Source organism: Salminus brasiliensis, chromosome 19, assembly GCF_030463535.1.
Source record: "Salminus brasiliensis chromosome 19, fSalBra1.hap2, whole genome shotgun sequence".
Lineage (NCBI taxonomy): Eukaryota > Metazoa > Chordata > Actinopteri > Characiformes > Bryconidae > Salminus > Salminus brasiliensis.
Genome location: NC_132896.1, coordinates 21406580 through 21431906, shown reverse-complemented (window position 1 = coordinate 21431906; position 25327 = coordinate 21406580). Strand labels below are relative to the sequence as shown.

At 41.6% G+C, this 25327-nt stretch overlaps 1 protein-coding gene across 4 annotated transcripts in view; it reads right to left on the bottom strand.

Annotated features, from left to right (window-relative positions):
• Positions 1–410: 410 nt before the first annotated feature.
• Positions 411–25327, bottom strand: part of pcdh19 (protocadherin 19) — a 61026-nt gene continuing 36109 nt past the window's right edge. For all 4 annotated transcript variants that reach the window (XM_072663594.1, XM_072663595.1, XM_072663592.1 and 1 more), the window contains exons 4-5: positions 24580–24752; positions 411–3175 (exon numbers count right to left, since the gene is read on the bottom strand). In XM_072663594.1, the coding sequence (XP_072519695.1) occupies positions 2613–3175; positions 24580–24752 (736 nt within the window). In that variant the 3' untranslated portion in view covers positions 411–2612. The remainder of the gene's footprint in view (positions 3176–24579; positions 24753–25327) is intronic.

Here is a 25327-nt window from a genome sequence, read left to right as displayed (position 1 = left end):
AATGATGTCACACATCTGGAGTAATGAGAGAGGACCCCAAGTGCCTGAGCTGAATCTTAATGGCAACTTTCAGATAGGGATTCAGCAGAACTGCTCATTTTCATTTGATCCTGATAGCTTTAATAGTCGTTGCCATGCACATTATCATATCATTTTCAAGAAAGTTTGCAGTAGATATTCAGATCACATTATAGCTTTTAATGAATTATGGCAAGACAAAAGATCATTTAAGAAAGGATAATTGCAATATGCCGAGCTCTGGTCATGCTCATTACTTTTCAACAATGCACATTCACTCTCTCCCTTTCCAGTCAAAGCGGATCTATTCCATTATGAGCCATTTGATGGCAAATTAAAAAAGAGTGTGACGAAAACATGCGACACTGATATAATCAGACAAGGAGACAAGATGGAGAACATTTAATAGTTTAATAATAAGCTGCAGTATACATTCAGTGATAATTCCGTTTTTCATGTTGCCAGAAGCTGTAGGTGAGACCAGCAAAACACATTCAGCTACAAGGTCTATATTGTTGTTTGCATTTGAGCCTTTTTAACCATTTGTACTTTCCATACTTTTAAAACACGTACTGTAAAGCAGTCAGTTGGCCCTCCACAGGACATTATGGACACATTTTGTGTCCCTCTGGACCATCTGTACTTTGTTGTGGTGATTCCACCAAATCTGTGCAGTCCTGTTTGTGATATATGTAAACTTGCACCATTGGGCTTTTATAAATGCTGTTCAAATTGAATAAAAGAGGAATTCGCATAAAGATTTATCCATAGATCATACTGAGTGCCTCAATCAGTACTTCACAAATGAGTGGAACCACTTTTACTTGCTTCAAAAGCTAGCATGTCCTTTAACCTCACTTAAATATTAAGATTAAGCAACGACCTGTTATCTTGAATGTTTAATGTTTGCCTTGATTCTTTTTTCCTTTTTATGGTTTCTTTTGCTATCTCACTCTAAGCTCATTGCACTGACACACTACTGTTGGTGCTGAAATTGCTTTTTTGTCTTTTTTTTTGTCTTTTTTCTCTTTTTGCCCACACAGAAACTTGATGGCACAAGAACTGACCAATAAGAAACTCTTTTACAACAAGGTAGACTGCAATCAACAGTTGCCAGGGGTAACACAGTGAACAAAAACCAAGATCAGTTGAAAACAGAAAAGCAAACATAGTTGATATAAAGCAAAAGTAAAAAAAAAACAACCAAAAAAAAACAAAAACAAAACAGAGAAAACAAATGCCAGTTAATTTCAAGTATAACTTACTGATAAAATAACTACACAGCATTAAATATTCTCATTGTACATTTTTAAATTATTTATAAAATATATTTTGGCATATGTTTTTTTTTCTTTTTGTGTTTGTGTAACAAACGCTACTGTAGCTTTAGTTGAACACCAATGTTTATTTTTTTGTTTTTTACTCTTGCAACAAAACATTAAAGGGATTGTCACATAACAACAGGTTATTAAAAATGATAATAGTAAACCCTATACAGAGTTCCACATAGCAAGACGTAAGTGACGACCCCTTCTATCCTAGCCCCATAGTCAAAATCCAAAAAAGTACAAGACCAGAGCACAAAGTTCTAGTAAACTGTGCTCCACCGGCTACAATCAAGAATGGGCACAGAAGATTTCAAAAGCAGTGAGTCTGTTATATATATATATATATATATATATATATATATATATATATATATATATATATATATATATATATATATTTGGGTTGAAATCTGGAGGATCTATTTCATCCTATTCCAGTTTTTCAGAGAATGTGTGACAGACAGCAAGAGTTCATTAATTCCCTTTCGGTGATAACAAATTACTACCATAATGACCCCAAAGGTTTTTTTTTTTTTATATTAGGTTTGTTGATCACTGGAATATCTTGAGGGAAACAGATGGGGGTTGTCCTATCAGATGAGTGAGGAGGTGGAGAAATGAAATGAGATCCGAGGAACGTCCTGCGCGCTCGTGTGCTGCCGGCATTGGGAAGGCTGGGTTGGGCAGTGCAGCATGTGAAAAAGTTCTCCATGGGGAAAAAATGGAATTGTTCTCTTCGGGAACGATTGGGCTGTTGGCAGCTGATGCAAAACAGCGCATCAAAGAACCAAAGAAGGCATTATCAGAAAACGTTCTGTTATGAGTCTTAAAGGCAATGACTTTACTCAGGTGGCACCCCTGGTGCACCAAAAAGGTCTTTTCTCCTTAACCAGGTACAAAACAAAAAGAGCAAGTGAGGGCAGGGTTTGGCATGCCACGTTGCAGCGACCAGCCTGGTAAGCAACCGTAACAAGCCTGTCCACTCATTGTCATACTGCAAAACAGGAAAAGAAAAAACAGCATAGAACAGACAACATTTACTGCTGTTACTACAAAAGCCATGGTGACAGCCCGAGCGTCGCAGACACATTTCCAATCTAGCATACTTGCATACTAGCAGTCTTGCAGCTGTGTCCTAATGAAAGGTATGCTCCGCTGCAGGTGTGTGTCGCTCTTTCTAGCCCAAGCTGCATGACACTTCCTAACACCCATATTCACACACATACTGGGAATGGTGTGTGCACTCTATGTGCATGTGTGAGTTAGTTAAAGCACAATGTCCTTTAGGCGCTTGCTACTGGGAGACTCTTTCTCTCGGCCGTCCTGCAGGAGCGTATTGATCTCCCGCATGGCCGGCTCACTGTCCTTGCCCTCGGGCTGCCGCAGCAGGCTGTGGTTAGCGATGCGCTCTGCGTCCCGGCACTTTAGCGTGTTGTAGGTGGATGACGCTTTGGACTGGGGGCTCTTGAGATGCACGGGGGACGTGATGGGGCTGACGGCCTCACGACCATTGCCCGCCTCGCGCACAGCCCCATTGGCTTTGGGGCTGCAGACAGCCGCCGTCTCGGCTGTCCTCTTGCCCTTCAGCTCGCTCCCTCGCTCTTCCTCAGGCCCGTCCTTGCCAAAGGTGGCAAAAGTCCTTTTGGTGGTGCCGCAGTCCTCATAGTGGGGAACGTCCACGGTAGTGGCCTCAATGGACAGCGCAATGACGTTGCGGCCGTGCTCTGGGGACTTTGCTCGGGCCGGCATCGGCACCCGGGGCATCCAACAGCGGTCTGAGTGGCCCAATATGCGACATTCATCCTGGCAATGGAAACCTTCAGTGGGATCTGGGAAGACAGAAAAAAGAAAGGTTTAGCTTGTTAATATCAAGGTTCCTGAACAGCTCTCAGATTGGATATGTTCTTACGAAACAAAATGTATTTGGTATATTGAATAAATGCTTTACACTTGTTGTAGGTTCTTTAAATGTGTATCCCATACTCTAAAAACATGAACTAGTTTTGAACAAGTAAGTCGTGTCACGCTTTAAAGTTAGAAAGGCTGAATGATTTCATTTTGCATGGTTCAATCTTAGGCATCTAAATTCTGCTCTGAATCTGTGTGCTCAGTCAGAAACTATCACAGTGCATCCAACAATAAAGACAGCCTTGTACTTTTATAAAATGATTATGGTATCACACGAATCATAGTAGCACACAGAACATTCTAGTTTGTCCCATAACAACATGGCCATGCACACACTCAAATAATAACTGAGTCAAACTGAACTTTGTCTTGAAATGTATTGTCAGTGAAATGTTAAGCAATACAATTATATTATGTTAATTCTTTCTTAACTGGACCTGTTCCTCAAATTGTGGTTGATTTATGTTTTCTCTTGTGGATTTTACCACTGCTTGCACTTCTGTATGCCTCACACGCTCTACAGCAGCAAGAAAAAAACAGAAGGCAAAGAATGTGATTAGCTAAATGGCTCCACTCCATTGTGAAACTTTTTATTTTGCCTCTCTATGACTTTACCAGCACTAAAGCTGGAAGTCTGATGGTCCTCTGATGTACCAATTAAAGGGTGCATTGTAAAATCAAAAGTCCATTTCCAACTAGTGAATAATTGTTCCTCTCTATGTCCAGGCTTGATGAAAAGAAAGTTTAAACAGTGCAATCAGATATTCCAGTGTGATGGACAGTGAAAAAGTAGAACTATTGTTATACAGTGAACATCATGCTCTGTCTCTGTCATCTAGCTGGCAGTTATAAATATGTAATGATGTTTAAAAAAAAAAGAGATTTGTTGAGCCAGTATTACTATAGTCATGCTTTGTTGTGTTGCAGGAAAGGGCTTTCCAGCTGATTTTTGTATCATTACTACAACAAAAAAGCTTGGCCTCCTCGCTCAAGTTGAGAAGCTGTCATACTTTTTTTTGCTCCCTTTTATTTAAAAGAGTTGCATCGCTAACATTCAAGGCGCCATGCGTTTTCATTAGCAGTCCGCTTAAAACAGCTTTTCATGCATGTCTTTGACTTCATACAGCAGTATTTCTTACTGGCCATCTGGACAGATAGCCCAATAAGGGCACTACATGCTTAAATGTTTGCCAATTTATACAAATGCTAAACTAAGGCATACCCTTCTGCACAGAGCTTTCTGCAAGCGTAATGTGCACATGTAGTATATAAAAAGTCAATGGAAATTGATTTACGGTTCAAAAGCTTTCTAATGCTTTCTAAAAGTTCATAGATTAGTATGCAGTATACTGTATGTTCAGTGAAAAAAACAATGAAATGCGACAAAGATTGGTCCGAGGCATTATGTACTGCTGTAAGCTGCACTCTACACTGTAGGCAACATTTAAGAGAAATGCTGTCACACAGATGTCAGTTGCCAGATTTCCTAAGACTTCTTATTGGCGGAATCGCCAAAAGGTTGGAGCCTTGCTAGATTCAAGTGGCCCAAGGTGACAGACATAGAACTGTGAGATGGATTTTTATTGATCCTGCTACACGTTTAATCTGGCACTCTCGGCTTGACAGATCACCCAATTAAAATCACTAATTATCTATTTTTCCTGCTCTTTCTGGACTTGGTGGAGCACCTCCGCTTTGGGCTACAAATCAATATTTAAAGACTGGAGACCTGCATTCCAGGGCCATGACTGTCAAAGCTGTCCCCTTTTAAGTATGATCTGATGAGATTGATTGATAGAGGGGGGGCCAATTAAGGTCTACAGAGATACACGCAAAGAGATGGAACATCCACTTGTGGCCATGGATGAGAGTTAGAGAAAGGAAAGAGACAAGATGGGGCTAGTACCAGACAGGAACATAGAAATTAAAATGGAATGAAAAGTAAAACTCTAGATCGACCAAGGTTGGCCTCAAGTGGCTCAAATTTAGCTCATAATTACCAGGCCCTGTGAACACACACAAGTCCATGGCTTGAAAGGGCTTTTCATCACCAAAAGTCAATGTTATCACCATAGCAACAAGGGTGAGCATTATCTATACATACAGTGGCAGAGACCAGCTAGCACACCTGCCATAGCGCACAGTGTGTCTTGCCAAGACAGCTTGAGTCAAATGAATGCACTCCATTGCAGCCGAATCATGGATTTATCCGCATCTGATACATCAATATCTGTCACTTCAAAACAGATTCAAATCACTTTTACCTCCTAAATAATCAGAACACAATAAAAGTCCCTTTTTCCATTCCTTTCCTCTACCCTTTACAGTAAGAAGGACATGCTCACACACCAAAGATTTTTTACACCCCCTCGATGCTTTAGGAGATCTCCTGGGGAGCGATTCGGTTGGAAATTACATCGTTCTGAAAGCAGAACGCCATTAACAGCCCTCTCACATCCTGCCTCTGCTTCATCCTCACAACTCACAGATGTTTCTCTCAAAGGTCTGCACTAACCACATAACAAACGGCAATAGAACATGACAGCCTGCCGACCCCTGACGAAACCAAAGCTCTTCCATCTCTTTTCGCCCAATGAAAGATAGAAATATAATGCCAACAAATGAAGCAATTAAACATTCAATGTGGCTGATCTTCGAGTCAGGCCAGAAAGAGAGCAACGCAGGCAGAAGATACCTCCCCCCCACTGTGAACGGCTATTGAAAGTCATCAGGAAAATAAGCTTGCCAATCAGTTCCGGGAAAAGACTTAAAATACAGTCCAGAGCAGTACGTCAGTGGGAACATTTCCTATCTAGGATTTAATACCTATTAATTACTGCCTGGGTTCTGGGGTGGGAGACGGAAGTTGGCAGCATTTCCATTGTTCTAGATTTGAAAGAGAAATAAAGTTGACTTGCAAAACAGATAACGTAAAAAAAGGAACGAGAAAAAGAGAGACAGAGAGACACACTAGCGACCAAGTCCCACAGCAGTGCTGACAAATCGGAAATGTTGTGGTTTAATTCCGAGCTTGGAGGATGAAAGAATGCCCCGTGCTTTTGGGAACACTTTAAATATGTATATCCAGATATGCATATCTGCCGAGGCTGAGAAATAATAAATATTGCCACTTCAAATGCAAAAGCCGAACCCTTACCGCTATGTTCTCAGCTTGTAGTTACCTGGAATAACATCAATTTACTTCAGCAGGGGAGAGGAGCCCACCTGTTCCCCGTCAGATCAACCCCCTCTCGTGGATTCATGGCAAGCCGAAAATAAACCTCAGGCGATGGATTCAGCCTCGCCAACTCTATCAAAGTGAAGTGTCAGGACTTGGGGTCACAGCAGCTGAAAAGTGAAAAAGGAAAGCAGGCGGAGACCGTCCTCCTTTCCTCACTTTCGCACTGCATGCCCCACCCCAAATGGTGCCTTGGAGAGGTGTTTTTTTTCCATGGTGATGATGTTATTTGTTGTCATAAATGTGGCTAAATGAAATAAATCAAGGGGAGGCTGGATCTAGGATCCCCAAAACACGAACGGAATGGGTTATCATTTGAAGAAAAACCATTCAGCCCTCTTTGAGATGCTGCCAGACTTTTCATCTTGTTTGGCAGCTAATGCATTCCTGCTCTGAGAACATGTTTTGTTTCTCCTCCAAAAATATGAGGTAAGAGCTGGAGGTCGCAGCGCTGATGTAATCCCGCAAGAGGGTTTGAGGAGAGGCTGGCACTGGGCTGCAGAGTCCAAAGTGACATACACACACTGTATGTAACTCGGAATGTAATTATAGTCAGAGATAACTCCCTATTTCTACTCAGTCCCTACATCGTTATCAACAAGGGGTAATGCTGTACTTTTGGGGTACATGCAGGCCAAAAAAAGGTATTCCCTACAGCACACATAGCCAAAAAATGAGCAAAAAAAGTAGGGCAAATACACTAGGGATATGGAAATTGAGGGTGCAATGTCAATATATGATAATTTTATGTACATATCTGTCAGTGCTGATATGTAATCACATTTAATGCATAAACATATACAACCCTTATGTAGTAAAGTGAGTAAATGCAGATTTTTTAGTACAGTAGCCTAGCATCACCTAAACTAGTAGTTTGCAATTCTAAGAACCAGTTGTGGAGTACCACTGCCCTGCATGCAATACACCCAGTTCATTTGGGTTGTTATGTAGTTCACTAGCTGCATGAGGTGTAGTTGAAGCAGAGAAAACTCCACAACTAATATCAACTGATGCTGACACATTTTAAAGCAATTATCTACCAGTCCTGAAGTGAATCCAGCTCAAATCTGTGCACCCCTAATACCAACCAAAGTTAAACCCAATACTGATACAAACTCAGATAATTATATTCTTGTCATTTGCTGTCATTTTTAAATGACTAGTATATTGTTTGATTTTTCTTCTGTAGTGTACTGTACACTTAACTGCTCACTGAGCATGATGTGGGGACACAGGTGTCAACATTTGAGCTCATTTGGTGGCAAATGTTTTTGTATCTCTGTTTTCTTCCCCATGTCTCTTTCTGTTACCCGCCCTCGTTGTTCTCAGCACCCAGTTGATGAAACAATACATCTGCAGCCGGCCCCTGTGCGAAATAATCAGCTCTGGGAGTGAAGGAGCAGACATCAGCAATGGCATTTTGCTTCATTTCTTTTTTTTCTGGACTGCTGCGGACGAGGGCAGAATGAGCGCAAAACTGGCAGAGCATTAATCCGTGTGACCTCTTTTAAGGACGGCCCGGTCCAGGTCAGTCTCCAAAGACAGACATTTTTACTTCAGACCTCCTTGCCAACTTGCTGCTTTGCAACTGTTGCTCTCTAATTGCTATCTTTATTCATTCATCTGCCTAAGCAATGAATCCTGCATTTTCTAGATTGCATCGAAATAACTCCTTCATTACCAATGGTGATTCTGGGTTTTTTCAAAATTCAACAATGATTATGACACATATAGGTCATTCACACAAGGTCATTCAAAGATATACTACAAGAAAATATGGGGTCATTCAAATATATACTACAAGAAAATATGGGGGCTATACAGCTTATATTGTTTTGGTTTAAGAAATTGCTTGTAGCTTTGAACAATGGCAGCAGCAAATGGAGAAAGTACTAAAGAAGGCAAGACCCTGAATGTGCAAAGTGTGTGAGTTTTCTTAATGCAGCACATGAGAAAGGCCTTTCACTGTGGCACATAAGGGATGTACAAAAATCTATAAAATCTGGGTTGGGTTTTCGCAAAGCATTCCTAACACTAAGTACTTTGTAACTTCATAAATTATGAAGGGTTCCCAAAAACATTACCCTTTCGTTACTAACATAGTACTTCTTTGTCCATTTAAGAGTATTTTCACCCTACTTAAACTTATTTGTAATTTAGAAGACTAAGTTGTCTTTTGAGAAACACAAAACTTTGCAAAACTAGCTTTCAAAATGTTGTTCTAAAGTTAAAGTTAAAGTAAATTGCTAAGAATATCAGTTATTGGGAAACGGCTAAATAGTTTATTACAGTACATGGTAACTGAAAAAAAGTCTATAGGTTGATTACTGATTACAAAAATAATCATTATTCGCAGACCTACTGACCGGCCAAGTGGCTTTGAGGGCGTGATGGACCCAGGGCAGGGCAGAGGCCCGTGTCTCCACTCTAATGCTATCACTGGCTGCCACACACTGCCTGAGATGGGCCAGGCAAGCGCTGGGGCTTCCCATGAGGGAGAGTCCAAGTGCTGCTGTCATCCTAGCCAGGCAATTCAGTCGGCGCGCAATAAATCAGCCGCAAGCCCTCGGCCCTGCGGGACTGCAAGATGGAGTGTGATGGTCTTGTTTTTACAAACAGTGGGGGAGGAGGCATCACTGAGCAACAGAAGAAGTACTCAGAGCCGGGGCTTTACCATCCAGAGCAGCTTCGCTTGCCCCCCTCCACCTGCCCTCTTCCACTCTCCCTACACTCTTCAATGCTAGACTGTTCCCTTCCTGTCCCGATACATCTGCTGCCCATTTCGCTCCCTCCCTCTCTCTCTCTCTCTCTCTCTCTCTCTCCTTCTCTCTCAATTTTCTCAGCTACAGACCCTTCAGCCCAGTGACCCTACAGCTCTGCCTTTCCCTTTTTCGCAGTCCAGTATTAATTATTGAGGATATTACGCTCCCCACATTGACCTGTTAAGATCATCGTGTGGACAGCAAATTTAGAGTTCCTGCAGTCTGACTGCATGTCATAGCATTAGTACCAGTCAATTTATCAGGAAGTGAATCAGTGTCTGGTCCAGCCAGTACTGATGAGTGTGCCTGACAGCCAGTCTCCTCTATGAAGCAGCAATACAGATCATCAAAGCTTAATACACACTGACTATTTAACTTGCTGTTTAATTATTTATTACCCTCCTCCCTCCATTTTATCCACTATTTCTTTCAGAAATTCATTCGTAGCTCCCAGTAAATCATGCCAAATTTAACACACACACCTCCCCACTGGCCCTTTCAGCCACACATGCACACCTTCTGTAGCTGGTCCCTGCTAAAGGATGAATTTTTAAAGTGGTGTTGACAAACAATACAGCAGCTTTTAAATTGGTAGAAACAGCATCTGCTCGACAGCTGTGTAAAATATATATATTTTTAACAATCGTTTTGTTGCCAGAGACTTTGTTAAAGGGGAGGAGGAGCAAACTGACTGATTGCTTGATGTTATGGTTGTAAATGTTAATTGTTGTAATGGCATGTAATGGAGGATGGACATGTTTCTTAGATACTAACGATTTCAATTAGGCACCTTTTCATACTGCGACATGAACACATCTCTGCTGTCAGCTACTGTAGCCGCTTTTTGCAGAAACCTACAGCTTAGAGTTTAAAGTCTTATGATGCGCTTTAACAAATTATACATTTTGTTAATTCTCTAAGTGAGAGTAAGAGAACAAATTCTTGACAACATGCATATAAACATAAACATCTGCACATCTTTAAAGCACAATTCCTATTTATTTCCTGAATTATGAATTACAAAAAAAGTAAAATATTTACCATAACTTTTGCACATAGAACACTAAAAATTTTTTTAATCAGAATAACATAAGGTATTTTTAGGCTGCAGGGTTGCTATGGCAACTAGAAAAGTTGTGCTTTTTCATGTGTGAAATGAAATTAATTATAAATAAACTTAATACCTTCCCACATGATTTCTGCTTTTATATGTTAACATCCCTCACCCAAATCAATCATCTGTCATTCAATCAGAAAATAAATTCAAAAACCAGCATCAAAAAAAAAAAAAAAACTGACCACAACAAATGCTATTACTTAAAACAACAGCCACCATTAGTTGCACAACTTGAGGGTGGATTCCGAAAAGAAAAAAAACAATGTAAAGTTCATAAGAATGTTCCTAAATGTAGTTCCTGACTAATGACATTAATTAGTTGTTTTCTTAATTTTGATTCTTTTAAGACACTCTTATTTGTTTTCTCATTTAGAACATATGTAGCATGGCCTTTTATGCTACATTTTACAGCTCATCAACTTATGACAAGAGACATTTTTAGTCTGACCTAAACATTATTTCTTTCATTCTGCACAGAGGGTAGAGAAATGTCAGTAAACCAGGATTAGAAAATGATGTTCAATCAATTAAGGTCTAAAACCTTTTAAAAAACGGACAAAAATAGGCTACATTTAGATTTTTTACTTTTTATATTATTCATTTGACTTTTAGTAAAATTGTTTAAATGGAAGTTTAAAAGGTTTTTTACTTCTTCTGTACAGCCACAAAGAATTAATGTGAGAGTGATATAAATATATATATATAGTCCTAGCCATACCTTTACCATACAAAACATTTGACCCATCCATGCTAGGGTGACCATATTTTTGTTTTTACCATCAGGACTCTGGGGACAAACGGGTATCCACCATAATTAGGATGTTGTGGCTGGAGGGTTTCAGGTAGCTCAAAGTGGTAGGACCATGGCAGTGTGTGTGTGTGTGAGGGTGGAAATACCTCTCAAGTCACGCAATACAGTATATTAATGAACATACATACATAAGCATTTACTAATGTAGCAATAAATAGCCTAAATAGCCTATATAACCAAACCACCTCCTTCTTAACTTAGGCCTACTTGAAACCTCCCAGCCACAACATCCTAACTATATTAGATACTGTGTGTCCCCAGTGTCCCCTTTAAAAAAAAAAAAAAAATTGGATCGAATGTTTTAGGATGATGATCAACGCACATTCAGCCCTCTTGAATAGTGTGGTTGGTGTTGATGATCTTTTGCTTATGCCTTTTGGTTCATTATCAAATATGTGAGTGTGAATACACATCTCCTTTCAACCACCCAAGATGGTATCTACACTAGTCTATAGCAGTGACTTACATCAAAAAGCACATTCTACAGACTACAGTCAATAAATCAGTCGCTTTAAGTACTCTGTGTAGAGCAGAGAGCAAAAGCACACTTCTTGTAAGTGCATCTCACATGTCAGCATGTAGCAAATTAGCAACTAACAATTTATAGTAAACGGTTGCACTGTCACAATACTAAATGCTCTAATAAACTGAAAATAGAAACATTAACATACTAACAATACACACTTATAGTCGCTTCTGTTGTCGTATCAGACCAATTTATGACGTTTGTGATTTGTTACACAGGTAATAGAAGACTAAGTTCATGAATTAATAAATTAATAAAGGAATAAATAAGCACATAGGGGTGTGGAGTCTGCCTCTGTGCTCTCCATCTCAGAGCAAGTCCGAGGAACTCCATGCCTCAGTGCCTCTGTTAGCAGTTGCGGAGAGCCACTAGATTTCCCCAGGGAAGGCTGTGTGTGGACATCACTGCATTGCTGCTGTGCAGCCAGATAGCCTTCAGAGGTGTCTAGAACATGGACTGAGGAATGGCAAGCACGTTAACACAGGGTCAGCCCTTCTCTCGGAAGCCACTGGAGGACGAAAAAAAGGGCACTGACACAAAACAGGATTTATGTCACTGTTCCCTTCATGGAGCTAGGAAATTGCAGCCTCTCCATTAGACAGCGACAAGCACAGAAGAAGCCATTGTAACAGTACTCAAGCCCCAAGTCCTCTTTCCAATGGAGGCCCTCAAATTAACCTGACTCACAAAGCCAGCAGCCTTTACACCACGCACGCTGAGCCATGCAGTCCGCTTGGATGCAGTTGTGGGGACAGATTCTTCCTCTCACCCCCTCCTTCTCTTTCTTTGTCTCTTTCTATCTGAAGGATTGGTTGTGGAGGACATCTTTAAATACACTATAACAAATGATGCATTCTGTGTTTAAGCCTGACCGAGCTATCTAGCTAATTTGCTCAGAAACCCTTGAGTGTAAGAGGAACGGGAGGGACAAAAGCAGTGAGTAAATTACTGCAAGGGGACGAGCTGGGCTTTGGGGGTTGGATGGGTGAGGGGGAGGGGGTGGTGTGCTGGGGTGGGCTTGAGGAGGAAAACTCATTGGCTGGAGAGGATGAAACGATCTGTGAGAAGCACACTGCCGAAGTCGCTGAACCTCTCTGAAATCTCCAGGGCGGCAGTCTTAGTTAAAGCAAGCCTATGAGATATTTCTCTATTATGGCTTTTATTTGTTATTCAGAAAACCAGCATCTAGCTGAGAAAATGTGAGTATCTCTTGGGCCAGCGATGGCAAAAAATAGATCTGTTGTTGGAAGCCTGTGTGATTCATCTTATTTTTACTCTTCACGTCCCTGGGTTTTACTCTTTTCTTTAACCACCACCACCCCACGACACCCCCTCCCACATCACAGATTAGTAACACTTGCAATTTAAGATGGGGTAATGTGGAAAGCTAATAAGGCAACAAATACAGGGCACTTATCTAAATGAAGCACTACCTGCCTAGGAAGATTAAACTGGTATCATTTTTCATTACCCATATCTACATATTATTATCAGTGTTCTATTCTCAGTCCTGTCATCATTTTGTCTTCATCATAACCACTTTAAAACATAGCGTACATCAGTCATGACACTGATGACAGGTTTAATCATGGCCTTAAATATCTCCACATCCTTTCACATAGAGCACCATGGTTTCCTCTCCCACTATTGTGTTCTTGAAATATCATCAAGTATTTTTTTCTATTAGTGCTTTGTTTTATTTGGAGGGTATAAAGCCAACACCCAGGTGCCTGTCAGACTAAGGCTGACATAAACCCACCTGGGCGCGTTGCAACCTCACCGGCTAAAATCAATGTGTCTTCCCCTCAGTATCCAGGCCTCAAACACTTTAGTGGAATACTAACATCTCCAGACTGCTGCTCCCAGTGAGGAGCACGCAAGGGGCCCTGCCTGCATAGACTGTGTTACATAATTAATGCAATGTACCTTCTCATTCAGGCATGTTCAGTCTGTGCCATTCTCAGCCACGTCTTTTATATTCTGTTTTATCCCGTTTCTCAAGCTAGCCCATTATACCTCTCTCTTCCTTCTTTTTCTCTTTTCCCATACCACTTCCTCCATGCTCTTTATTTAATTATTTATTTATTTTTTTTACCAGATCTTTTTTTTCCTCTCAAACTTCCTCCAACAAGCAATGCAGGGAAAGAGGACAATGCCTTTTGTATTTTTTTTCCCGTCTTTGATTGTTCTTTCTGAGCATGTGAAAAAACATTTGAAGACTGCCCTTCCTATGGGTACTGCAACAGTAGGATGTGAAGCCAGTTCTTCTCTGCCATACATCACACTTAAGCGCAAGTCTATCCCCTTCCTATGCACAGCCTGGCCTCTGTAAAGCAGATTCTGCCTGAGAATGCCTGAGCCAGTCAAAAGGAATGTGATGAACATGCAGACATTGGTGGGGGTGGGAGGGAAATGCAGCTGAAGCAGTCTTTGCATTGAATAAGGCCTGGCCACATGCAACAAAAAAAAGTCCTTTTTGTCTGCTGCTCAAAAAAGGCGTGCATATTTTTTAAAGGGTTCAGGCATTATTCGCAAGTGAAAAGCCACTCTGTGACCCTCCCCACCCACCCGACCCCCATCCACATCAGAGACAGCAAAAAAGCTGCATCCGTGCCTCTCTGTTTCTCCCTGCTGACGGCTCAGCTCAGGACAGAAAGGACTGGGGCTGGGCCTAATTCACTGGAGTGAGAGAGAGTGCAGGAGAACACCAGTGGCTGGTATCAGCTACTGCAGACATGAGTTGAGACTAATGAAGTTAGTGGGCGAACCGGTCTGGCCGTCTTTGGCATTGAGAGAAACGTGAGGGTGCCAGAGGAGTAGGTGGGCTTACATGCTGCACAATGTGGCCCGTGCAGCCGCGGTTGAAAAGTAATTGGATTTCCCTGATGCCTGTGCCCACTTCTGGCCACATGCTGGGCTGTGACATTAAATGCCCTTATCTGTGGCAGGAGAGTAAGACAGAGCACAGGGGAAAGTCACTGGTTGTATGGAGTAATGTTTGCCATCCACGGCCCTGCCATTGCTACCAAAATCCTAGTGTAGTTAAGTCTGGCCACTCAATGTTAATCTATGCAACGCCCCCCCATGCAGTTACTTCCTGGCACATACTTTCTGCATAAATAAAAATGGACCTAAAAACTCATAAATGAAAGAAATGCGTAGCTTTCGAAACAATTTTTAAAATGACCAAAATCTGACAAAGACTGCATAAATAAATTATGTTCTTTGGCTCAGGTAACACAACATTAAAGTACTGTTTTAGTTTGTTCGGGCCAGTATGCTTGTCCATATGTCCAGGATATGACATGCTGTAATAAAGACTCCAGTATGTTGCTGAGTGTAATAAGCTATTCCATTCATTCATCTATGGTAGCCAATTGAGAATTCCACCAGTGTTTCAACATTTCCACATCATTCAATGGTTGTGATATAAACAGTTATTCAAATTGTTTTTCTCTACATTGTAGAGAAACCTACAGACTGATTTCTTTATACTGGTGGTGGTAGGAGTCGTGGGTCATGTCAACATCCATTTTATTTACCATGCAAAACCATCAGTGAACATACATGCCCCAAGTCTTCTACATTTTTTACATTTCTTCATTTTCTTCTACATTTTCTTCAACCTGCCTGTTTAAAAAATACACTCTAGGCCAAAAGCTTTATGTAAAACCGTAGTAAAACAATGCCTAAGGAAATATGTAACACATTTTGTCCAAGAATGTATTCTGATTAAGCTGTTAAGACACATTTTACTCTTCAGATGTCTAGTTCCGGTCACAGCCATCGGTAAGTAACTATAGTAACAGAGTTAGGCCTTAGTGGCTGGACATTAACCAGAAATTGCATATTTCTCTTTTATTTCAGAACAGAGAGATGCTCAGTGGAGAGAAAATGGGAAATGTGGGAGTGTACGTACGGGTAGAACTATACATCGTTAAGAACACTCATGTCACAAGGACTAATAATCTCATATGGTAGGGAATTAAATTAGACATCCGTTGTCAAAGTTAAATTGTATCAGTGTCAGCTGAGATTGAGATCTGAGACTTATTAAGTTTCCTACTTTAGATCTTTTGTGATGTTAATGTGAGTTGAATAAAGAGGGAGCATGTCGTTTTCATTATTGTGATGCATATTCTTAGGCATGAAAAGACCAAAGGGTCTGAGTGTCCTGCTGTGATGTTTTGATGTTTGGTTCTGTAAATTGTGTTGCTCTCCCAGACCCCCCCCTCCCCCTTCTGCAGTCTTCTCCTTAATAGCGAAGTAGTGCATGAAAGCAGGGTGAATCATTTGAAAAAATGAGATCTTCTTCTCTCCCAGCAATCTTAAAAGTCTTTCTCCCCCATTACATTTAATCCTTTTACTATCCCTTTTTAAAAGACTTGGGGGGCAAGGGCCTGAAACCATGAACCTGAAGAATGATTTCATTCTTTTGTACTGGAGGCCTTGAAAATAGACAAAAAAGCACAGAGAAAGAAAAAATGAGGCATTCTATGACTTGCTCAGAAGCCATGTCAGATCATTCATAGGAAAAGGTTGCATAAACTCAGTAGAGAGAACGCTGCTTTGACTGAGGGAACATTTGTACATGCATGTTTGCTGAGTAAGATGGAGGTAATGTCATAAACAGACTGGACTTATCAGCTGTGGTCACAGAGGCCTTTGGGTGAGGGGGAAATGCTGATACTGGCACTGCTCCTTTTCTTTAATGTTTCATCAACAGACGATAATCTGGCCTGACTGAAATCACTTTCAGTCAGGCCAGGAGGGAGAAAGGCTTGGTGTAAAACTACTTTTAACCTGTTGAGCTTATACACAGCATAGTGAGAGATGACCCAGATGCAGTTAGCACAGCATAGACTGATTACAGGTCTCAGCAGCATTTCTGAAATGTTATAATCAATTATAGTCAATAATCATAACATTCAATAAAATATTTGCTCTTTTTCTTTGGTCAAAATAAACATATTATGCTATTGTCTAGTGTAAATATCAGTAAAGAACTTACTGAGGTACTGATTTTATTGTCTATTTTGTTTATATCTATGAAAGATTTACATCCACAAAATACAATCGTCTTCATGCTTGAATAATAAAGCTTATTTGCAGAACAAATGAGACTTAAGTTCTGTTTTGCCTGCTGGATCTTACATCTCCTGACTTCTGTACACATATAACATTTCTGCTAGGAACGATTTGCATTCCAGGGATTTTAACGTGACTTAACATTTTAAATCCCAGAGAATGAATATGCATGAGCATGGCACGATATGAAAAGACCAGCAGCACAGGGCTGTAAACTTTAGTTTATGGTTGTAATTATCTCGGTCAAGGAAAAATGACTATTTTACCGCATTAGATTTTGATGGCCTGGAGTGGAGGGTGTTGCAGGAGAAAAAAACTGCGGCACCAAAAAAGAGACATTGGAAAAGGATTTTTTAATTTAATTTTATTTTCTGAGTAGATATCTCCTCTATAATATGCATAATGCTGCATTTTTACAGAAGGGGTTAAAAGAGAACTGCTCGCACTGCCGCAGTGATAGAGCGGCTCTCAGTCTCCCCGTCTCTCACTCTCTCTCTTTTTCTTCCCAGCTGCAATGATAAATGTCTCTTTGTATTCCAGACAGAAAACTGCAGTCTACAATGTACTTGTCAGTAGACGGCTGATTTTAGCCCCCCCCCTTTAAACAGTGCGGTGTGTATGTAAAATTATCTGCCTTGAAAGAGAAAGCTTGAAGAGTGAAAAAAAATAGTGAGGGGAAAAAAACAATGCTATAAACAGACATCCATTGCCAAAGAACATAATGTGCGCAACAGCTTAGTGTGTCTTCACGAACGCGTAGGTGCATTTGTTTGAAGGTTCTCTCATGTGCGACTGCGTTTTTTTAATGTGTGCCGTGGCCATGCGCATCTCTCGTTTATTGGCCCGTAAGCCAGGATGAGGAGCGCAAGCTTTAGAGAACAGAGCTGAGCCGCTCTGATGGGAGTTAATGGACTCGAGTGAGGCTTGCTGTGGGTGCTGTGGGCCGCCTGCCAGCAGGGATCTCATCCCGGCGTCTATTACACTGCTTGCACGCTGATAGAGGCTCAGTCCAATCCAATCCCTGTCAAACGGGGAGAATTGGGGAGCGAGGGTTCTGTTCAAGCTCTGTCCTGCTGCTGATGAGGCTCTGCTGAATCAGAGTCAGAACCCAACTACCGTGACTGCCCCCAGAACTGTGCTGTGTGATCTGTCTTTAGAGGCATTGATTTGGCATGTCTGAATTGATTATAGTTGCTATGGTTAATAATGATATTCAATAAGTAAGCCTTCTCTTTTTGGCCAAAACCAATTTTTCAGGTTCTTTTTAGATAAAGGTAATAAAAACCTGTGTAGGCTTTTCAGTCACACTGTGCCATGTTCTAAAAGAAAGTTCAAAAAGAACTTTCAAAGAAACCCTTTTGGTAGTATTTAAAAAAATTATTTTGAGTCATCCCAATAATAGAGGCGTAACGATGCATACCATTAGTGCAGTGGTGTCTTAATATTCTTATATATGTATTTAAATAAGTATTAATGGGCTGAAAACATGCAATGTTTTCCCTTTATTTATTAACAACATTTAAGAAGCACGCAATTTAGTCTGTTAGCTAACACAATTGGACAGTGTGCTAGTGTGGACCACAGCCTGAGATGGAACAAAAGTCCTGGATCTTGGGAGTCTGGGTCGGCTTTACTGTGGTCTGTGCATTAAGCCGGACCCTCTTGTTGGTGGTGAATGATGGAAGAAAGGGAGGAGATGGGGTGGAGAACATTCAACTTCCCAATGGCCTTGCGTTAGCGACAGTTCAAAGCTTCAGGTGTCATGAAGAAAGTAAATGCTAGCCCACACTTCCCCTGTGTGATCTAACGCTCAAGCATTTATGTTAGCCCAGGAGTAAACAGACTAGCCAGAAGCTAGCTGTTTTTATTTTGTACGATTCTTATTTGTTTACGGTCAAACTTGTTGAGTGGTGATTTTTTTTATCACACACTGTGTGGGCTGATTTAATACACAAAACTCACCAGTACCCTGGTATCCAATTAAAATGAACACAAGCATTCAGAACACAGCATGGCTGCACTTATCAGCTCACATTGTTCACATTAAAAGACTGCAACATACCTTGCAGTCAAATCTGTCAATTTCGATTTTGTTGGATTACAATCATGCATCTTTAAACAATCAATTCTGGTACAATTTAATATGATACAATGCATTGTATTTTTACATCCCTACAAAATAATCAAATCAAACTGTGATATTGTGTGATTTCTTGAAGCACAGAATTTTCAGCTCAAGTTTCCTGATTGAATTGAATTGTGATTTTAGGGATGTATGTTGATAGCACTGCAGGGCAATATTAGGCTGAGACCTGGTCTGAAGTGCAGAGGGGGGTCTGGTTACAAAGAGCCCATTACACATGTGGAGATTGTCCAAGAGTATTCTGCTGGGACTGGCCTTGGTTCACCTCTCTATTAGTTATGTTCTGGTTATAGCCCAGCTGGGGGACGGAGCATGGTTGGCCTCGTTCTACCCCTCAAAACCCCTGAGACTGAACCACCCGTGGGCCTTTTTACCTGTGGGTTTGTGTGTGCACATGTGTAATTCTGGTTAGTGGATGAGAGAGATGACCTGTAGTGCGGTAAAAACACTAAGTGGCTAAAACCTTAATCAATCAGGACGCACATCTACTTTTTTCCGCCTTCTCTTAGCATTACCTCTCCTCTCGACCCTTATCTCCCTTCGGATTACTCTCTATCCATTCCTCTATTCATATCTCTCTCTTGCTCACTCTCCATTAAGTGTTAAACACACACACTCTCATTCTCTATCTCACTAGCTCACAAATTGACTTTAAATTGAGGAGCTGCTGCACTTTCTCTTTCTTCTGGTGACTATCAACTAGCGCAACATTACCTCGCCTTAATCTCCGCCTGGATGCGCCGAATGAGCTTGATGCTGTGGTGCTCCAAGCCGTGCTCAATTGCATAGCGCTACACACGTGTTCAACAAACTATTGTGATTTTGCTGGGTTTCTGCAAAGATTATTAACACACCTACCATGTGTCTGTGTCATGAATAAGCAATAGGATCCAGAGTTGTTTCCCTTTCTATCTACTTTTCGTCTTTCTATCTCTCTCTCTCTTCCCCCCCCACCCTTCTCTCTTTCTCTTTCTCTCTCTTCCTCTCTCTCTCTCTCTCTCTCTCTCTCTCTCTCTCTCTCGCTTTATCTTTTTCTCTCTGTGCGTCTGAAAGCAAGGATTGTCTGGAAAATGAGCTGTCAGCTGAGGGTTTGCAATGAGATACATCAGCCTCATTGCAGACCCTGGAAAATAATGAACTGCTCCTATTTTTTTCCTCCTTCAGATATGTTCAATACGCTATCCATAACAAGTGCAGAAAATATAAGCAGCCCATTCCTCAGCTGATTAGACCTGTTTGGGCTGTTTAGATGGGAGGGTAGATTTGGAGCGTGGGGGAAGTGGACATGGGGATTCAGGGTCTGCTGTAATAGCAGTACAAGCAGACGTTCATGCGATAATCTAAGATATTTTTGATGGCAGATAGAAACAGACACAGAGAGAGATATCCCAGGGCCAAGCAAGGGAAGACCCAGTAGAAATTCCAAAAAAAAAAAAAAAAAACATGAAGCACTTCCGATGTGGACAATAATAAAACGTCAACTGGTTGGGTTAGCGTTTTTTTTTTCTGTTTACCATGCACATATAGTACTACTGAAATGGCCGTAACACAGTACTTGCATTTTAAATAGAATTCAATTAAATTTTACAGCACATTCCCATCAGAAAGGGATGCAGCAAATGTGTAAAATCTGATTACAATAAATGTTAACATTAGTTTGAGTGAGAATCTGCTGCATTCACAGGAATATGTTTCAGAGTGAAGAAAAAAATCAACCTGTCAGGGATGCCCCCTCTCTGTCTCCATTTCCTCCTGCCTACTCCTCAGACTTGTCTCTCTGTCTGCTTCTCACACACAGGCACCTAGGTTGTCAGCACAGCCCTCTCTGCCATTGCTGTGATGATTTTGACACCTGTCAGCATTTTCATTAGGTGATCAGAGAGCTGCAAATTAGAAATCTTCCCTTATGTTGAATTTGGGGCAAGTCTTCAGCATAAGCATGAAATGTGAGTTCTTGTGAACAGTAGGGAAGAGAGGAGTCAGAGAGAAGGAGACAGAGACACTTGAAATCAATTAGGAGGCATGAGGCCCTGCTGGGTGTTGAGTACCGGGGGTGGTGTGGAGTCCCGGAGCAGAGGAGGAGATACATGCCCACAGGGACAGCAAGATTGATGAATAAAGGAGTCCCGGGGCAAGGGACACCCTGAGTGGAACATGCTAGAACCCGGCAGCTGCAAATTGAGCTGCTGAATCTCCTCAGGATAGAGAGAGAGAGCGAGAGAGAGCTTGATGATGGTTATTTGGTCTCCGTTGGGGTGCTACAAATAGCCTTCAACCAACCACCATGGGCTTGACTTAAAACATTAAAGCCAGTACTTAACATGTGTGGAAAAATCAAAGGTGCTGCTGCCAATTGCTGGAAGATCTAGAAAGCAAACATTAACATAGAAAATGCTAGCTATGTGTAGCCCCTGTCTTCTATTACACCAATGTTCCTCAAGGGAGTCTCTTAGGGCTTCCATGATGTATAATTCAACACAAGCAAGCTTTAAACACAGTATGCCTCGACCAAATCCTTCTCTTATCCATGCTGTCACCCATTCATCACGTTTTATCTCCTTGCTTTCCAAATGGCCATTAGCCCTGTTTCATCACTTCTGTAGCCCTAAAGCTGGCTTGCTATAGTGTAGCATTCAGTTTCTCTCCAGCGGAAAGGACAATAGCGGTTAGCGCTGAGCAAGATGGAGGAAAATATCTGCAGTGTTTCTGATGTGCCGTACCAGGCTCTGTAAACTGCTGAGTGTATCTCACCAGAAAAAAAAGCTCAGCTCAAGCGTAGAGAAATAGACAGATGCCGGTAATAGAATCAAAGTGAATAAAGCAAGCATTTCAGAGGAAGTGTGCGTTTTGTGTATAGAGATTACAGCCCAGCGAGTGCTTTTCCCCAATCGCAAGCCTTTCCTACACTCTTCTCTGACAATGGGTAGAGCAGAGGAGAGAAGGGGAGGGGAGAGCATCTTAAATCAGAGGTAACGCTGCGTCCCAAGTGCCAACGGTAACTTTCGCAGCGAGTTGAGAGAATAGTAAACATTTACACGGCAGAGAAAACCCCAGGAAGCGAGGGGATTTTACAACCCTCTTTTCCTGCCTGTTTCCTGAAAGAATTGGGGGGGAAAACACACAAAAGAAAAACAAAGGGAAGGCTTTGTATCCAGATTCTCTGTTTGTGTCCTTTGGCAATTGCTGTTAAAACTCGTTTCACTGTATCAGAAGACGCAAACCATAGATCAGAGCAGGTCCCATCAGAGGCGGCTAAATGGCTGAGGATTTCTTATTTCTGCGAACGGCCGTGTTTGTATTCCCACTTCTGCCCTGACTGGGAATACTGCCTGCTGTTTGTTTTCTCTGAATCCATTAGACTTGATTGTCTAAATTTATTATACCAATAGTGTCAAATACTTGGCTCCCCAACTCTGACTTTACACACTTCTTTTTAACACAGCCAAATGTGGTGAAATAGCCAATAAGTACAGGAGGAACGGTGCTCTTAAGCAAATTGTTCTGCAGAGACTTGGGCAACAGTCTTACCCTAGGTTTTCAGAGATTTAATTGTGCTTTGTACCAGCCGAGTCCTATGCTAGCAAGCCCAGCGCTCGCTTTAGCAGTGTAATAAGACTTTAGAGATCGTAATGGAATGATAATTCCATTTCCAATGTCATTACATTGCTGCATATGTAAAAGGCCTTTTGGTCAATTCATTTAATAATCATTACCCGCTCTCATTACCGCTCAGCCCGTGCACTGCCATAGAGACTCCTTAAAGACAATGCAAGTTCTGGCCCAAGTGAGGGCATTTTACAGATATTCATTAGAACAAATGGGCTGTTCTTTTCCCATTGTAGAAGCTGGAGAAGAGTATGATAGAGCATATGGATCCAAATTCCATTAGGACCTGTTATTTGTCACCTTCTAATGACACTGGCAAAATCGGAGCTGAGTGGTGTTGAAACCGTTGCTTTCAGCGCACAGTATCTGCTCTCTATTTTCACCTTCTGCACATCCATCTTGTTGAAATGGATTCAAACTGAGTGGTGAAAAAACGCTGCCTTGGAAAAGCTTCATCCATGCAGTAGAACTGCCACTGATGAATTAACTCTTGCAGTGAATACACAGAATTAATTAATCTCTCTCGGAGTTAATTCAACATTGGTGATTTTGGCGGGGCATGAGTAATATTCATCATACACTAATACTTGATTTTCTAATTTGTCCAATTACACAAGTAGGAGCCTAGGGGCTGTGTCAAAGTATGTTTTATAGGAACCAATGTTGTATTTTGTGTGCCTGAAAAATAATTAAGGCTAATAACTAATAGGCAGTGAACTCGATAATTAAACTTCATTATTATATGACAGCGTGAATCTGTCCGCCATAGCAACGCAGAGCCTTAACGTTCCCTTGCACGCACAGGGCCACACTGCAACGCCAGCCACCTCAGCAAGTCTAATGACATTAAAACAAATCTGCTGATCCATCCGCCAGAAATGTACATACAGCCTGGTTGCCAGGTAGCCAACCATCCTAAGATTCATTTGGAAAAAAGACTAATTAGCCAGCTGTAAGCCATAGAGCACCTTATCTAGTGCAAACAGAATCTAATTAGTCCTTCTGCCAGTTCTACACAAACCCAGGCTGGATGAGAGAAAAAAAAAACACAATTGGTAAATAGTTTTGTAGCGGTTCTGTTTTTGTAGTACTGTCCTCTCTATTCTTCATTTCTCTCTCATTAGCCGATTCTTCCGCAGGCAAGTCAGTGAGATGAGAGCAATGAAAGCACAAGGCAGTTATATCAGGCAGGAGTCAGGACACGGCCAGGCTTGAGCGTGGCTATTTGGATTTTAATGATCTCAACCAGCTCTAAATGTTTTGCAGCTCTGTTTGCCTCCTCTTAACCGAATGTCAAGTTACTCTTGTCATTCACAAACCGGTAAGCTCATTTCTGTTGTGCAGTTCTCCCTGTTGGCTTCTGAAAGCAAATGCGAGCCTTTTGCTGATTTGTTTTTGCTTGAATCAGAGAATCAGATCAAAGACATATTTAGCATGACATGAGAAAGCAAGTCAAGTAATAGAACAGATCTGAATCTAAATCCCTGCCTTTTGTCTTAAACCTTTTTCTTTTTCACGGCAGTGCCACTCCTCATCACTCTCTAACCTGGGTTTAGTGAGTGGCAGAAGCTGAGAGCGAACATGACCTCCTACTGACTCATGTCAGCAAACCGGATGTCTTCATAAATGGGAGTCAAAAAAGACACATCAACATTAATTTCCTGCTAAATGAACCGTGTGAATAATGCATGAGGGTGCGTGATATGTAGATTCTCCACCTTCAACCTTTGTCAGTCTAATTGCTGTCACTCAGGCAGGTCTGGAGCCTGTTGCGGCGGACCGCCGACATGCTTTCTGTCCGTCAGTGATGTTACCGAGGTCTGTATCAAAGCCTGACCGGGGAATCAGCAGCTTCTACTATATTAACGGAGGAACTTCAAAGCACCTGGCCGAGGTGTGATTCAGTCTGCACACATCTGAGGCCCGATCTGCCTTCAGTGTAATGGACTGGTAATGGGCTGTGCTCATGCTGGAGAGCCTCATGACTCTCTCTCTCACTCTCTCTACCCCACTCACTCACACACACTCTCGTACCTTGGTCTGGTAGCTGGCAGTTGCTTGGAGGCACGGTCATATTCAGCACGTCGTTGACAGCCGTATCTGCGTAGTGGCCTCTCTGCACGTCGTGTTCACTGTCTGTCTGGTCGCTCTCCTCGTGTCCACTGTCCTTCAGGCTGTTCCCCTCCATGTCCTTAAACGTCGATGTGCTGCAAGAAAGGGAAGCGAAAGAGAAGATGTTGATTTACTAGCCCTGCGCGTACTGACTGATCCCTCTCTTTCTTCTACTTTTATGCCTTGTTGTGATTCTGCTTTAAGAGCCAGCTAAAGCCTTTCACTGCTGATGGACTGACCGCTCTGCTCAGTCTCTGATTCGGGTTTGGGAATAGATCAGAGGTCCCACACTGTGCTGGTAGCAGATCAACTGCTATAAAATATAGAGGCGTTATTAGGATGATGGGTCTGTTTCAAAAAAAGCTTTTGAGGGGCATATCAAACTCAGAAAAACATCAATGTAGACAGGCTGGGGATTCGAAACTGCCTAGGACTGCTTTTAAAGAAGGTGGTGTTAGTCCTAAAATGTTCTAGAAAGCTGAGTGGCTCTAAGCAAATGTACTTTTCTAGGACACCATCAACATCTGAGCACAAGTGCACAAGGTGGAGGGGGTAATGAAAAAAAGGCTATTGACAGCTGCAGTGCACAAGCCTGATTTCCCTTAATTTGATCGCCAGCCCACTGGAACATATTCTGATTCAGATGCAACACAGAGGAATGGAAATGAAT